Genomic DNA, 15,752 nt, shown 5'->3' on the forward strand with positions numbered 1-15,752 from the left:
TTGTGGGGGGCCGGACTGTATTTTGAAAAAATACTAATAATGAACGAATTCCTATGCCCTACAAATAACCCAGCGATGCATTTTAAATAAAAGCACACATTCTACATGCTGATTCCTGGACCGTCCGCAGGCCAGATTTAGAAGGCGAATGGGCCGGATCCGGCCCCCAGGCCTTAGTTTGCCTACCCATGATCTGGAGGAACCCAGGCTGGGGACGTGACCCCTTTTGTTAGAGATTGGAAGGTGATTTGAAAGAGAGTTGGCTGCTCTGGCAAACAGGTTCTGCATGTTTCAGATGCTTTAAAAACCCTTTGGATCAGACATAAATTACTGATTGTGTGCCTGCAACCATGAGAGGCAAAACCTCTCTCTCAAGCGACTTTTAAAACTCCCTTTAAAAACTATTGCTTATCTACTCCAGCTATAATCTTTTGCTCCACTGTCAACTTTGGCCAAAACACATTTTGCAGCTTGTAAAAATACAAAACCTTCCAAACCAGACATAGAAAATGGAGGTTTGTTTATACTACCAACAGCCATCCCACTTCTAGAGTGCTTTCAGCTCTCTGGGAAAAACAAAAACCTGCCTCCAGCCTCAAATTCTGTGTTCAAAACTGCGTACGCACAGAGAGACCTGGCAGGATGCTTCTTCATTAACGAACATTTCCTTTGGCTCTGTTAAGTCTCATTTTACTGGCTGCCATGAAGGAATGAACAGGTGCTTTTTCTCAGCACAATGCAACATGGAGTTTGGTTGCCAATAAATTCCTGGAGATGGAAGCACGCCACTCAAAATCATCAGAATTATTTCCAAAACTGTAGCTTTTTTTTTTTAAGGAAAGGTTCTATTTTTGTTCTGCAAACTATTCTGAAATGCATTTAACAAGAAATTCTCCTTTAAGTTCCCCCCCCAAAAAAAAATATTAGACGGACAGAAAAATGTTTGGGAATATAGATAGGGTAGAATCTATTGACCTAATTTTCTGACATGCCACTTCCAAGCATTTGCAGAAACTGTTTTAAACTCCCGTAGGGCTCCTGTCTCCATTCTGGATTCTACCACACTAAATCTTCAATTCTAGCCTGCAGACCCCAGCAATTGCCCTAATTTCGCAGAATTGATTGTTTTAAGTAGCAGCTGAAATCATCATCAACAACAAAAATCACACAGAGCCACTGTTCCTTTTCACCTATTTTTTTTTTTTTACATTTTAATATTTTATATTTTTTTAAAACCACCAACAATCTTTTTTTGTTTTGGTAACTGTACAGGAAATTGCTCATCACAAACTAAGTAATAAATAGAGAAAACCACTGACAGAACAACTTCCATGGGAATGCTTCTCATCTACTGCAAGAGGATGTCGTTTCTTTTTTTAAAAAAAGAGAAAGAAGAACGTATTACAGCTAAGAAACCTAGACTAAAAAAATGTTGAATATCATTTACAAAATAGAACTTTCTAAAATTTAAAAACCCATTGCAATTTTTGTTTTTAAGGGAAGGGGAGTAATCATATTATTTACAAATGCTTATTGAACTGTTTAAACGCTTTATTTTCCCACCCCACCCCAGATGAAATCAGATGCTGGAAAAGTTAAGCCTCACCCCACATCTCTCTTCTAGTTAAAATTTATCCTGCGTTAACTATTTCATGTTGTACAGGATACAAAAAACTGAGCACTGAAAGGAATTTTGGTGCTATTCAAAATGCGAAAGGATCAAACAAAATTCACTGAGGCAATATATATACACCCACAGGTCAGTAGCAGACTATTTTTGTTCACATCCAGAAGGTCCCAGATTCAAATCCTAGGTGTCCAGGGATAGGAAAGATTTCAAGCTCTCCCAGAAGGCCTAGTTATTAGCCATTTGCCCTGATTAGCAAATCACACACAAAGCTTATGCGGAGCTTTAACTAGGCTTGGTCTTTATCGAACAATTGTTCTGATCTGTTTGTGGGGATGGTTATGAGACATGGAGCAGAAATCCCAATTTGCTTGCGGGGGTTTTGCATTAAATCATTTTCACCCCTCCAATGCACTTTCCTAACTACAAAAATAATAATCTGTTTTTGTAAAATGCAGAGATGAGCTAGGATGAGGAAGCAGAGCAGCAGCAACAGCCATTATTATTATTAATAATAATAATAATAATTTGCAAACCGCTTAATCACAAATGTCTCTAAGCGGTGTACCAAAACACCCTCGATGAATGTAAAAATCAGAAGTCAGTTAAAACTCTCCTGGAATTTTTATTTTTTTAAGTATTTGGGAAGTTCAACAGGGAGGAGACCTGTCTGACATCAAGTGGAAATGAAGTTCCATAAAACTGGGCCATTACATTACAGAACGCATGGCTTTTCCTAGGTTGTCGGGAACAAACTAGGTGAGGTCCTATGGGATTTACGGCAGAGGCAGTGCCGTATGTTTAAGCTGTTCGCTTTCTATTGGTGAATCTGCTACCCACCTCCTTGACTTTATGTTTGGGAAAATCCCATGAGGCTAGATCACAGTCTAGCCAGAAAGGGAGATGTCCTTCTCTCTGTGATGGACACGGCATCCCCTTAAGTAGAGCAGGCTCAAGTGTGGATGGAAAGTGAGTCGTCCCCAAGCTTTCTCCACAACCAGAGGGACTAGAAACTTGCCTTTGTGTAAGAGGAGATCCTGGGAACATGGCAGGCAAAACATTACCAAGCAGCATCAACATATGTTTTTCTACTACTCGTATGTAAGCTTTTAAAATATTAATCAGCTGTCACCTGATTAAAGAAATTCTAGACAAAGTGTTTTTGTCAACAAATTGATTTGTTGACCAAATTTCAGTAGTTCTGAAGCAAAAAAGCACACCTAGCTTTTTAGGTGATATTCATGTGTCAGTTGGGTACAACAGTTGGGTAAACTGTTTGTTATTGTTGTTATTATAATTGTTGTTTTTATTGGTTTCTATTCCAATTATTGGTTTGTTTGTTGCTTGTATAGGATATTTTGGTTTTTTAAAATGTTTGAATGTTGTGTTTTTATACATGTTTTTATACATGTTGTAAGCCTCCCAGAGTGGCTGGGGAAACCCAGCCAGTGGGGTGGGATATAAATTTAAAAAACATGATTTATTATTATCATCTGAGAAGAGACATTCCCTCTTCCAGTGTGTAAGGGGGGGAGAGATGCCTCTTCTAAGATACCCATTGTTCTCTGCAGCTTTTATAATTAATTGAATTAAAAGTATTTTTTAAAAATACTAGAGCACTTTTTTTAGTTTATCAAAAGTTGTTTTTTTAAAAAAATGTCTATTGAGCTACCTGATTAATTACTTCTGACTAGACATGCATAGGAATGTGAAGTGAGAAATACTGTCTGCAATGGGAGGGTCAGAGCTTAATGAGGAGTCCCAAAAGCAGAAACGGGGGGGGGGGGGGGGAAGGTTTCAGATGCCTGATGTTGGTATACTCTCACCGTAAAGCACAGAGCATGGGAAAAGAAGAAGAAGCAGAGTCGGCCCTACTATGAGACAGAATGCAGCAGCTGACTCAGGCAGCCAATGCTAAGGGGTGGGGAGTAGATAAAGCCGCAGGTGTTTTTAGGGCTGTCCTGCAGGCTGAGCCTGCCGCTCTCAAGCGCAGGGGAGCCAGTCGCCAGTGTCGAAGCAAGATTTGACTGCTTGGCTTCTGTACGTGGAAATTGGACAAGAGGCACCAGCTTCTCCTTTGTCCTCAGGTGGCAAAATGTCTTGAACTGGCTCTGAAAACAACGAAACAATAATAAAAAAACCCAAACCAGAATGCTGGCTTGCTGGTGTCGACTTGAGCAATGCTCTTGCACTACACTTCAGGCAGGAGGGAACGGGCTGCAATAAAACCTCTTGATCAGAGATAAGGAGCATGTGCTGACGTCAATGGTGCTGGAATTGCTCGCTTCCATTAGGGAAAAGGATGGACCAAACTATGAGCTGATGCTTGCCCCTGTTTCTGCTAACCCAGTCTGTTGTCGTCGTTAAAAGATCATTTGAGAAAGAGAAAGCAACCTGGCTTCTAAAAACTTCTTGAAAACTTTTGCCTCTGCCGTGGCACCTCTAACACGCCCGATGAAAACTCCAACAACCTCTGATCTTCTGGTGTTGCTTCCAGTCTCTGTCTACTTCCAGGAGAGAGGTTCCAAATGCCACCCCAGTTGTTGCGAGGGTTTCATGAGCTGACAAGTCACTGAGTCCAGGCCAAGAATCCGAAGGAATGACACGTCCAAGGCCCGGGCGTGTGAAACGAAAGCTGTACACGAGTTCCTAACATCCGCAAGGATCTGCCTCGTTGCCGGATGACGGCGTTTCCGAAAACAGCGCAGAAAAACAAAGCAATGCTACAGTACGTGCAATGCTGGCGAGGAGAAGAACGCCTCCTCTTAAAGAAAGAAGAAGGGGGGAGAGGGGGAGAGGAGAAGCAGCCAGGGGTCTCAATGTCGAGCTTGGACAGAAGAGGTTGTCCCAGGCTGCTCTGCAACGGAAGGATGGAGACTCTTTCACAAGACCTGGAACTTCCAGGAGCTCTGATCTTTGTAATCCAAGCAGTCGGTGGCGTTGAAGTTGAGCTTCCAGGAGGCGGCCTGGTCCTTGTAGTCTAGGCAATCCACAGAGCTGAACCCCAGGCCGGCCGTGCCGTAGCCCTGGCTGGAGAGGGAGGCTGGCGACTGGCTCAGGTGGCTGCCCATGGTTGGGGTGGTGATGGGGCTCAGCGCAGCCCCTGGCGCAGAGAGCTGCGGGTGCATAGGAGATAGGTAGGAGCTGCAGTCAAGGCCGCTGAAGTAGGAGGTAGAACCGGCGTAGGTCTGCGTGTAGCCGGGAGCCTGCGTGTAAGTCATGGGGTAGGCAGTGGAGCGCTGCATGCAGGGGGTGGTGGAGGAGGAAAGGGGGTCTGGGATTGGGGAGATGGAGGCCGGGCTCCAGATGGAGACAGTGGCGCTCGCGCTGGAGCTGGGCGTCACCGAGGTGCCAGCCGGCGGAGGGCTGTACTGCCCATTGGTGCTGGTCTCAGAGCTGGTTTCCCGGGCCGGAGAGGTCTTCTTCTTGGCAGGCCGGGCCTTGGCTTGCCCGCTGCTCTGCTGCTGCTGCTGGCGGCACTTGGCTCGGCGGTTCTTGAACCACACCTGCGGGGAAGGAAGGCGAGAAAGGATGAGCTTCGAGGGGAAGGCTTGGGGAGGAACCAAAAGGAAGGGTCGGCGTTTCCCCGGGAACCATTTCAACGGAACACGAGGTGGAGGATTCAGAAGTTCATAGGGGGAGCCCATGCTGGTAATACTGGAGAAGTTTATAAACGCGAGAAAGGGTTCCAGGAAATTGGGTGTGGGGAGCTTGTTTTTGCTGGCACTGTTGGGGCTGATGGGAGTTGTCGTTTGGCAACATCCGGAGGGCCAAATGTCAACACCTTTGGCATATCCTGCCTTATTTCAATTTAATAATAATAATAATAATAATAATAATAATAATAATAATAATAATTTTTATTTATACCCCACCCTCCCTGGCCAGAGCCCAGGCTCAGGGCGGCTAACACCAGTAAAATTACAATAGAAACATAATAGGGGGGGGAGGGGACAAAACAAACAAAAAACGCAATTTAAAATACAGGTTAATTTTATTTATACTCCGCCCTCCCCAGCCAGAGCCGGGCTCAGGGCAGCTAACACCAGTACAATTACAGTAAAAACATAAGGGGGGGGGGACCAATTTAAAATACAGGTTAAAATGCAATTTAAAATGCAGCCTCATTTTAAAAGTAGCCCATAGATCAAAACCATAAGGGGAGGGAAACATAAGGGTCAGACTGAGTCCAAACCAAAGGCCAGGCGGAACAGCTCTGTCTTGCAGGCCCTGCGGAAAGATGTCAAGTCCCGCAGGGCCCTAGTCTCTTGTGACAGAGCGTTCCACCAAGTCGGGGCCAGTACTGAAAAGGCCCTGGCCCTAGTTGAGACCAATCTAACCACCTTGCTACTTGGGACCTCCAAGGTGTTGTCATTTGTGGACCTTAAGGTCCTCCGCGGGGCTTCCAGGAGAGGCGGTCCTGTAGGTCCGTGGGTCCTAGGCTGCATCCTCTGCTATAACAGGAGGTTTCCTGCAACCCAATGATGGTTTTTTATAATATAGGGCTGCCAGGTGTCTGGAATTTCCCAATTTTTGGGAGATTTTGCAGTAGAAAAAGCTCAATAACTTTTGTGTCCGGATTTTTCCCACTTCTTGAAACATGGCAACCCTATGCAATAAGACGGCTGTTGCAGCCTTCCATCCCCACTCCCTGACTTGGGATAATGCGCAGGCACCTATGTGGATGGAGCATGTTAAAGCAAACTAGGGTGGGAGTTTGCTCCTGGCCTCTGTTTTCTTTGCAAAGTACCTGTGAAGTGATACGAGGAAAGATGGCGGCCAGGATACAAATATGGCCAGACAGTGACAGAGATTTGAGTGCAGTGTGCCTCAGCAGAAAGGGAAATCTCAGAGGCTTAGTGGCCTCTTGTAGGATGGCCTCCTGAGGGAGAAATGCCTAATAGGATGTAACAGGAACAATGTGTGCCTCCCACCAGAGGGCACTCTGCATGCACACAAAACCACACACCGACTCCTAAAAATCATGGGACATCAAAAAATAAAAAAAGGAAAAGAACAGAAAATAAAGAAAAAAGAAGAAGAAAAATCATGGGACCTTTTTTGAACACATCCACACCACACATTGAAAGCACTCTCACTTTAAGAGTCATGGCGTCTCCCAAAGAAATATGGGAACTGTAGTTTTAGGCTCCTTGGACCAACACCCCCCAACAAACTACAGTTCCCAGGATTCTTTGCACAGACAACCCATTATGCTTTCGATAGGGTGAGTGTTTTAAATGTATAGCTCAATCGGTACAGCAGGAGACTCTTAATCTCAGGATTCAAGGCCCACACTGGGCAAAAGATTTCTGCATTGATGGGGGTTGGACTATATGACCGTCAGGTGCCTTCCAATTCTACGATTCTATGAAATGCATGGGGTTGAATCCTTGTAGCTGTACTCAGGGTAAAAAGGTACCCCTGCCCATACGGGCCAGTCGTGTCCGACTCTAGGGTTGTGCGCCCATCTCACTTAAGAGGCCGGGGGCCAGCGCTGTCCGGAGACACTCCCGGGTCACGTGGCCAGCGTGACGAAGCTGCTCTGGCGAGCCAGCACCAGCGCAGCACACGGAAACGCCGTTTACCTTCCCGCTATAAAGCGGTACCTATTTATCTACTTGCACTTAAGGGTGCTTTCGAACTGCTAGGTGGGCAGGAGCTGGGACCGAAAGACGGGAGCTCACCCCGCCACGGGGATTCGAACCGCCGACCATGCGATCGGCAAGCCCTAGGCGCTGAGGTTTTACCCACAGCGCCACCCGCGTCCCCTACTCAGGGTAGACCTATTGAAATGGAACATGGCCTTTCATGCCAGTAGGTCTACTCTGAGTGTATATGAGGACCTCTGCCTCCATCAGCACTCAAGTTTCTTTTTACAAACCATTCCAGCTTTCCAATTCGTAGCGATTAATATTCTTGCAGCTACCTTGGCATACAATAATATTTCTCTCGCATTTTTTGGTATGTCTAGCCTAATATCCCCAGCCTCCAGTTTTTTTTAATGAAGGATACCTTGATCATTCTTTTGAGCTCATTATAAATTACACCCCAAAATTCCTTTACTTTCTTACAGGTCCCCTTTGGCCACCCGCAATGCTGGCACATAGTTGCAACTGAGAGCATGTGCGCTCTGCCAGGGTCTTCAGAGAGCAAGACACCTTGCTCCCGGTTTGAGTCTCCCGGTCCCTGCGCCTGTCTCGGCTTGCTGCCCTTCGCCCCCTCCCCAGCGGAGCCCCACCTGAACTCTGGATTCAGGCAAATTGATCTTCAGAGCCACTTCCTCGCGCATGAAGATGTCTGGGTAGCGCGTCTTGGCAAAGAGAGCCTCCAAGATATCCAGCTGGGCTCGCGTGAAGGTCGTGCGCTCACGCCTTTGTTTCCGCGGGGTGGCTAAAAAAATAAGAGGAGAGATCTGGATTCAGGGAAAGTTATGTATCTCATCATGTGACCCTCTTCATACATGTGGGTCGCTTCGGTTCATTCTCTGCTTTTAAAGAACAACAGCAAGAATGTTACAGCGATACTTCAGGTTAAGTACTTAATTCGTTCCGGAGGTCTGTACTTAACCTGAAACTGTTCTTAACCTGAAGCACCACTTTAGCTAATGGGGCCTCCTGCTGCCGCCGCACCGCCGAAGCACAATTTCTGTTCTCATCCTGAAGCAAAGTTCTTAACCTGAAGCACTATTTCTGGGTTAGCGGAGTCTGTAACCTGAACCGTATGTAACCCGAGGTACCACTGTATTTTAAATAATAACAGCAATAACCACAACGATGATAAGCTGCACAACTCAATGTGCCTTTAAACTGATTTGTAAAAATGTTACATGGAAAAAATACGAGAGACGTTACACATACTTCTGTAAAACAAGAAAATCTTTAATAAAATAATAATAATAATAATAATAATAATAATAATAATAATAATAATAATAATAACAACAACCCTCTATGTGCCTTTGACAGTGCTCTGGAGGCTGCAGCTGGTACAGATTGTAGCTGCTAAGTTCTGGAGGAGCACCAGAAACTAGGAGCATATTTTGCACATCCTAAAAAACCCACGCTTGGCAGTCTGTTTCCTATCAGGCCCAATTTAAGGTGCTGGGTTTTTAAAGGAAGGCCTCTACCATTATATGCCAGCCTGCACCTTAAGCTCTGCAAGGCAGGCCCTGCTTGTATATCTTATGGCGCAGCTCAGAGCAGGGCCCCCCCTGTTATGGCACCCTGTCTGTGGAACTCCCTCCCACTGCAGGTACGGTTGTCCCCAGTGCTGCCAGTCTTTCAGCATCCTTTGTCCCTAGGGAGATGGCTGATTTAAAGTATCTGAAGAAGTGTGCATGCACACGAAAGCTCATACCTAGAACTAACTTAGTTGGTCTTTAAGGTTCCTACTGGAAGGAATTTTTTGTTTTAAAGGACCAATGTCTCTGCTTCATGACAGCTCTTTTTAAGAATACTTTTATTTGTGCCTTTTCAGTAGCAAATACAGTGGTACCTCAGGTTACATACGCTTCCGGTTACAGACTCCGCTAACCCAGAAACAGTGCTTCAGGTTAAGAGCTTTGCTTCAGGATGAGAACAGAAATTGTGCTCCAGCGGTAGCAGGAGGCCCCATTAGCTAAAGTGGTGCTTCAGGTTAAGAACAGTTTCAGGTTAAGTACGGACCTCCGGAACGAATTAAGTACTTAACCCGAGGTACCACTGTACTCATAAACTGTCTAACTCAAAAGAGCCCTCTGTTCCCCCTTCCTCCTACCCATTCATTCCATGTGTGTATGGCATTCACATAGAGGTAAGTTATTTAAGGTTATAGAATATACAGAAGGGATCCCGCGGGTCATCTAGCCCAACCCGCTGCAATTCAGGCATATTTTGCCCAAGCCCACGACCCTGAGATTAAGAGCCTCATGTTCTACCAACTGAGCTCTCCAAGGAGCTGTAAGAATATCAATTTCTAAATGCAAACTTTAATTTTTAAATGTAAACGTTACTGCACTGGAACACGAAACCCCACATCGTCTCATCCGATACGGCAAATTTGCTGCCATTGCGGGAGTTCCAAACGAGAGACTTCCAGGTTTTTTTTTCAAGTGACAAGTAGTGGACCTTAGCTCTTTCTCTATACGAAGCATGCATTCCACCACCGAGTGGTGGGTCTGGGAGAATGTCCAAAAGACATCCTCTGAGCCCACAGAGGAACCTCCCTTCGGAAAAGAGCTAATTGTTCTGTTCCCAGTGTTTCCCCATAGATCAACTGAGGAATGGTTACAACAAGCCAGTGTTCAGAGGAGGGGCTGAAGCTGAGAGATGGTGAAAGAAGAAATTTGAACTTGGCAGCTCCCAAGCTTAGCCAGTCCACTAAAAGGGCCTGGGGAAATAATAATAATAATAATAATAATAATAATAATAATAATAATACACACACACACACCACCCTTCTGGCTAGGTTTCCCTAGCCACTGCGGGTGGCTTCCAACAAAAGATTAAAATACAATAATTGTGTATTTTCCCAGAGGGATTGGGTGTGTGTGTGTGTAAGTGTGTGTGTGTGTGTGTGTGTAAGTGTGTGTGTAATTGCAACAGACTAACCGGGCTCTCCCTCTGGATTTTGTCTGTCTATCTATCTATCTATCTATCTATCTATCTATCTATCATCTATCTATCTATCTATCTATCTATCTATCTATCTAATCTCTATCTATCTATCTATCTATCTATCTATCTATCTATCATCTATCTATCTATCTCTATCTATCATCTATCTATCTATATCTATCTATCTATCTATCTATCTATCTATCTATCTATCTATCTATATCTATATCATCTATCTATCTATCTAGTATACAGTATATATATATCACACCCACTGCGATTTAGCTGAGAATATGTTGTTATACCTCAAGGTCCATAAATAGCAACACCCTAGAGGTCCCAAGCCCTAAAGAAGTCAGATTAGCCTCAACCAGAGCCAGGGCCTTTTCAACTCTGGCCCCGGTCTGGTGGAACGCTCTGCCTCATGAGACCAGGGCCCGGTGGGATCTGATTTCTTTCCGCAGGGCCTTTGGCTTGGAATCAACTTGATCCCCTCCCCCTCTTTCCTTTTTCCTTTCTCTTTCTGTGATGGAACTCCTATTTGGGGACTTCCCTGGCTTTTTTCTGGCCAATGTAGGACCGGTTTGGATAGTTAGCCTTGGTGATGACTTGACGTTTTCATCCCCCAAAAGTTTTTTGATTTGAATTTCTACTGAAATGGGGCTGCATTTTAATGTTGTATTTTAATTTTGTTTTTAAGTTGTATTTTAACCAATTATTTTTATACTTGGTGTTAGCCGCCCTGAGCCTGGTCTCGGCTGGGGTATAAATAAAATTTATTATTATTTATTATTATTGTTTGATATAAGTTGTTTATTTTAAAGCTATTGTGACTTTTCATACTGGATCAGATTGTTACTATTAATGTTTTATTATAATTTTTATGTCTGTTGGAAGCCCCCAGAGTGGCTGGGGCAACCCAACCAGATGGGCAAGGTAATAATAATAATAATAATAATAACAATAATAGCTATTATTACTGTAGCACAGAAGGTCTTGCTGTTAACTATTTGAGCCCACCCAGGGACAAATGTGGGCAGGGGGTTGGACTAGATGACTCTGGGGGTCCCTTCCACCTCTACAATTCTCCGATTCTGTACACAGCAGCTGGCTTGCACGAAAGCTCCACCAGAAGTTGCTGAAACAGCCGGCAAAGGGCGTCCCAGAATAAGCTGCTTGGAGGTGGTTGGGTTGGTTGTGTTTTTTTTAAAAAAACAATGTATACATTTTGATAATAAATAAATTAAATACCAAGAAGGGGAGAGAAGGTGGAAAGCCACTACTACTACTACTACTACTACTACTACTACTACTATTATTATTATTATTATTATTATTGCCACACATCTGACTGGGTTGTCCCAGCCACTCTGGGAGGCTCCCAACAGAATATTAAAAACACAATAAAATACCAAACATTAACAACTTCCCTATACGGTGCTGCCTTCGGATTGGTCTACTCTGAGTAGCTGGATGTCATCCTGTATATTTCCCATGATGCATTTACCATGACAAGTGGTCACCTGACTTGACAGCTCCCTTCCACCCAGGCTAAGCTTATTTGGGGTAGAGATTTTCCGCTGCCACCACCTCAGAAATCACAAAATGCTGTTATCTCTTCCTATCTCTTATCTTGATTAGATATAGTTGTTCTCCCTCTTATCACTTCATTCCCCCTGATGAGATAAAGCTGTTCTCCCCCTTTCCAAGATTCCCAAACTTAACGCCTTTTCTTTCTTTTTAACCCAAAGTGATATTGGTTGCCAAGGAAGCGGATGACCCAATGATAGACCCTTTGCAGTCTCTGGATGTGGAAAGCCCTCTGGGTTCTTCACAGAATTTGTAAGAGCTGGAAGGGACCCAAAGGTCATCTAGATCTCAACCCTTGTTGTACTCCAACTCCCATCAGCCATGGCCAGTGAAGATGGGACTTATAGTCCAAAAGCATCTGGAGAGCCACAGGCCCACCCCTCCCAATTCCAGGGTCTATTGAGAAGAAGGGATGTAAAATACAATAAAATTGAATAGGTGATCATCCCATTTTCAGCTTGGGCACTCAAAGCCTATGGCTTTACATCTCAGATTCTCAGTAAATCCGTTAGGTGGCCTGGGGCAAATATGGAAATGAGCCTCCCAGGGTTGTGAATACACCTGACTTTCATTTAAATTACTCCCTTTCTTTGGCAAGGACCACAGCTCAGAGGTGGAGCTTTTCTTTTCTATGAAGGTTCCAGGTTCAGTCCCTGACATTAGCAGGGAGGGCTGGGAAACCCTAGAGCATAGGTAGGCAACCTAAGGCCTGGGGGCCGGATCCGGCCCAATTGCGTTCTAAATGTGGCCCGTGGACAGTCCGGGAATCAGCATGTTTTTACATGAGTAGAATGTGTCCTTTTATTCTTTTTATTTATATTTATTATTATTATTATTATTAATAATAATAATAATAATAACCTATTATTTATTATTTATACCCCACCCATCTGGCTGGTTTTCCCTAGCCACTCTGGGCGACTTCCAACAGAACACTGCATCTCTGGGTTATTTGTGGAGCATAGGAATTTGTTCATTTCCCCCAAAAAATATAGTCTGGCCCCCCAAAAGGTCTGAGGGGCGGTGGACTGGCCCCCTGCTGAAAAAGTTTGCTGACCCCTGCCCTAGAGAAAGGCTGCCAGTCAGTGTAGGGCAGTACTGACCTCTGAACTAAGGCCCACGGCCCAATTGCCTTCTCAATCTGGCCCGCGTACGGTCCGGGAATCAGCGTGTTTTTACACCAGTAGAATGTGTCCTTTTATTTAAAATGCATCTCTGGATTATTTGTGGGGCATAGGAATTTGTTCATATTTTTTTCATCATATAGTCCGGCCCACCACATGGTCTGAGGGACAGTGGACCGGCCCCCTTCTGACCCCTGTCCTAAAGTCCTGCCCTGATGGTGCCAAGGCAGCCCAGGTTGCTGACCACTAACCTAGATGGACCCCAATATATTTTCTCCTCCTCCACCCCTCCCTATAGTAAGATCTTGTCTAGTTTCCTCCTGCTGAGGTCCCCTTGCAATCAATTTAATTCTCAAGATGAGCAGGGTGTTTCCCCCCCTCCTGGCACAGACATCTAATTACTGCAGGATTTTTCCCCCTCCGCATAGAAGACTGTACCAAATTGGTTCCTGCCCATTGTGATCACCAGTGTGTCTACATGAATTGGCTGATTTAAAGGGATCTCTTCCTAGGGATCCCCCCTGCTCTTTTTTCTATTGGTTCAGATCACCCCTCAGCCCCATGGAGGAAAGGCAGGATATAAAAGGGAACAGGAGGATAAATTTCTGTTTTCAAAAAGGGCCATGGAGCAATTTTCTACCTAGAAGAGGCTTGGTCAACGGAATAAAAAAAAAGAATATGGACTCTCCACTAATTTAAAGCAATATTAAAGGCTAGTTAGGGATGCATTAATATCTGCTTCTTTCTTCGCAATTATATAAGTTTTTAAAAAGCTGACTACCCTCTATTGGAGGCAGGTCACATGACAGAAAAGATGGTCTAGCTTTATTTAGGAAGGTTTCCCCCACCAGGCAACAGTCTGGGATAAAAAATTATTGTGACATTAACTAGGCAATGTTGCTATGAAGTTTAGCATCTATAACACTAAAAGCAATTATGCCCTGCTATTAGTTGCTTAGATTCTTAACTTGCTCCAGAACCCCTGAACTAGGCAGGGGAGCAGGGAGTTATTGACTTAGGGGTTTCCCTTAAGTTTCAATTATTTCAACATCCAAAAATGCACTTTGGGGTAATCCATAAGGAATCTGTGAACATCCAGTGGTTTGCTTGGGGTTTGTTTGCTTGGGGGGCGTGGACAGCAAACTAGGATCCAGATAACATTATGGGCTTTTATAAGAGCACCCTGAGAACTTCGAATGAAGGGCAGTAATAATAATAATAATAATAATAATAATAATAATAATAATAATAATAATAATAATAATGTCTTCACTTTGGCTGAATCCTGCCCATTGTGATCATAAGTGTGTCTGCATGAATTGGCTCATTTAAATGAATCTCTTTCTAGGGAACCTTTGGAACTTGTAAACCACATGATGGGTTTAAAAAAATAATATGTAGCGGCCGCTACATATAAAAATCAAAATCTCAAATATATATATATACTGAGAGGAGCAACTGATGCCTCAACAAACTGGAATGCAGAAGTCTTTCAACACATTTTCAACAAAATCTGCCCTGATGGTGGGAAGGCAATTTAAGCATCTATGAATGCAAAAAAACTGGAAATACCATCCCAAAACTGGTGATGTTTTTGAAAACATTTTTCATTCATTTAATTTATCATGGTCTCAGTACCTGAATATGAACCTCCAAAACTATTTTTATATTTAATTGTAAAATAAATATGTTTGTGTGTGTGTATATACATACACACACACACAAACATACTTATTTTACAATTAAATATAAAAATAGTTTATACACACACACACACACACACACACACACTAAGGGCATTTCATCTTTAAACACATGCAATTTGATAAATAGTAGAGTAAGAACATTTATCACAATCCACAATAATATAATTCAATATTTGCACATTCGGTTTGTTTAGATCCCCAAACCAAACAGGAAGCAGTTTCTATTCTCTTTCCCCCCCACATTTGGCCAACTAGCTGAATTCTCCCTCGCTACCTGATAACCCATTGGTTTCAATTCATAGAAAAAAGAAAAACCCAGTTATGTCTCTCCATCCTTTGCCTACCAAGAACCAACTCAGTGATGCCCATCGCCCAAGTTTCCTCCCAAACTGAAAACTGACAAAAAAAAGGGGGGGGGATGAAATCTTGCAAATCCACTTACTGGGGTACCCAACGGCCGAATGTAGCAAGTCCATGCCTGGCCCAGCCAAGGTGAGGCCGTTGACTGCATAATGTGGTTGCTTGATGTAGGACATCATGCTCAGAAGGTTGGGGTCCCCAAAGATCTCGCTGGGGAGAGAGGTCTTCTGCTGGTGCTGCTGGTGGTGGTGCTCCTTCGCTCTTGACTCTTTCCCGCTGGCTGGCTGGAAGCCTCCTAGGTCACCCTGGTCCTCCACTCAGCACCCAAGGGCAGCTGGAACTGCAGCCAGGAGGCAAAGACAGACAAGACCAGGAGTTTAGTGGCCGCCTCCCCAAGGAGGGAGAGGTGGGGAGGAGAGGGAGGTTGACCAATGGCAAGCAAGAGAAGACACCACACCTTTCTGGTGTCCTTCTGGGCCAACCCTCCAGAGGTGGTCCATGCAAGGAGGACTCTGACTTTCCTGCAAAGCCTAGAACCTCACTGGCAGCCGAATAAATAAATAAACTACAGGGGTTTCCTTATCCTTTGGATATGGGATGCCTTTTTCTTCTCCACTCTGTATACTGCCTAGTTCCCCCCCCCCCTTTTTAATTTGAATTGCACATTACCACACAGTCAGTAATGATACAGAGAAAGCTGGAGGGTTTTTGGGGGGAGAGATTGGGATTTTAGCAACTCAAAAGGGGG

At 44.2% G+C, this 15,752-nt stretch overlaps 2 protein-coding genes and 1 long non-coding RNA gene across 3 annotated transcripts in view; 2 read left to right on the forward strand and 1 right to left on the reverse strand.

Moving 5' to 3' along the window:
• LOC310851829 overlaps positions 1-15,752 on the forward strand; it is a 305,116-nt gene that overhangs the window by 93,608 nt on the left and 195,756 nt on the right. The window lies entirely within an intron of this gene.
• The window catches only part of LOC310851616 (gap junction delta-2 protein-like), a 175,706-nt gene that overhangs the window by 8,945 nt on the left and 151,009 nt on the right, over positions 1-15,752 (forward strand). The gene's annotated exons all lie outside the window — the stretch shown is intronic.
• LOC310851620 (homeobox protein otx5) overlaps positions 1,204-15,752 on the reverse strand; it is a 23,173-nt gene continuing 8,624 nt past the window's right edge. Inside the window, exons 2-4 of the mRNA XM_083754206.1 lie at positions 15,087-15,344; positions 7,869-8,020; positions 1,204-5,133 (exon numbers count right to left, since the gene is read on the reverse strand). Coding sequence (XP_083610332.1) covers positions 4,510-5,133; positions 7,869-8,020; positions 15,087-15,183 — 873 coding nt within the window. The 5' untranslated portion in view covers positions 15,184-15,344 and the 3' untranslated portion in view covers positions 1,204-4,509. The remainder of the gene's footprint in view (positions 5,134-7,868; positions 8,021-15,086; positions 15,345-15,752) is intronic.

The sequence above is a fragment of the Podarcis gaigeae genome, assembly GCF_964106915.1.
Source record: "Podarcis gaigeae genome assembly, chromosome: 8".
Classification (NCBI taxonomy): Eukaryota; Metazoa; Chordata; class Lepidosauria; order Squamata; family Lacertidae; genus Podarcis; species Podarcis gaigeae.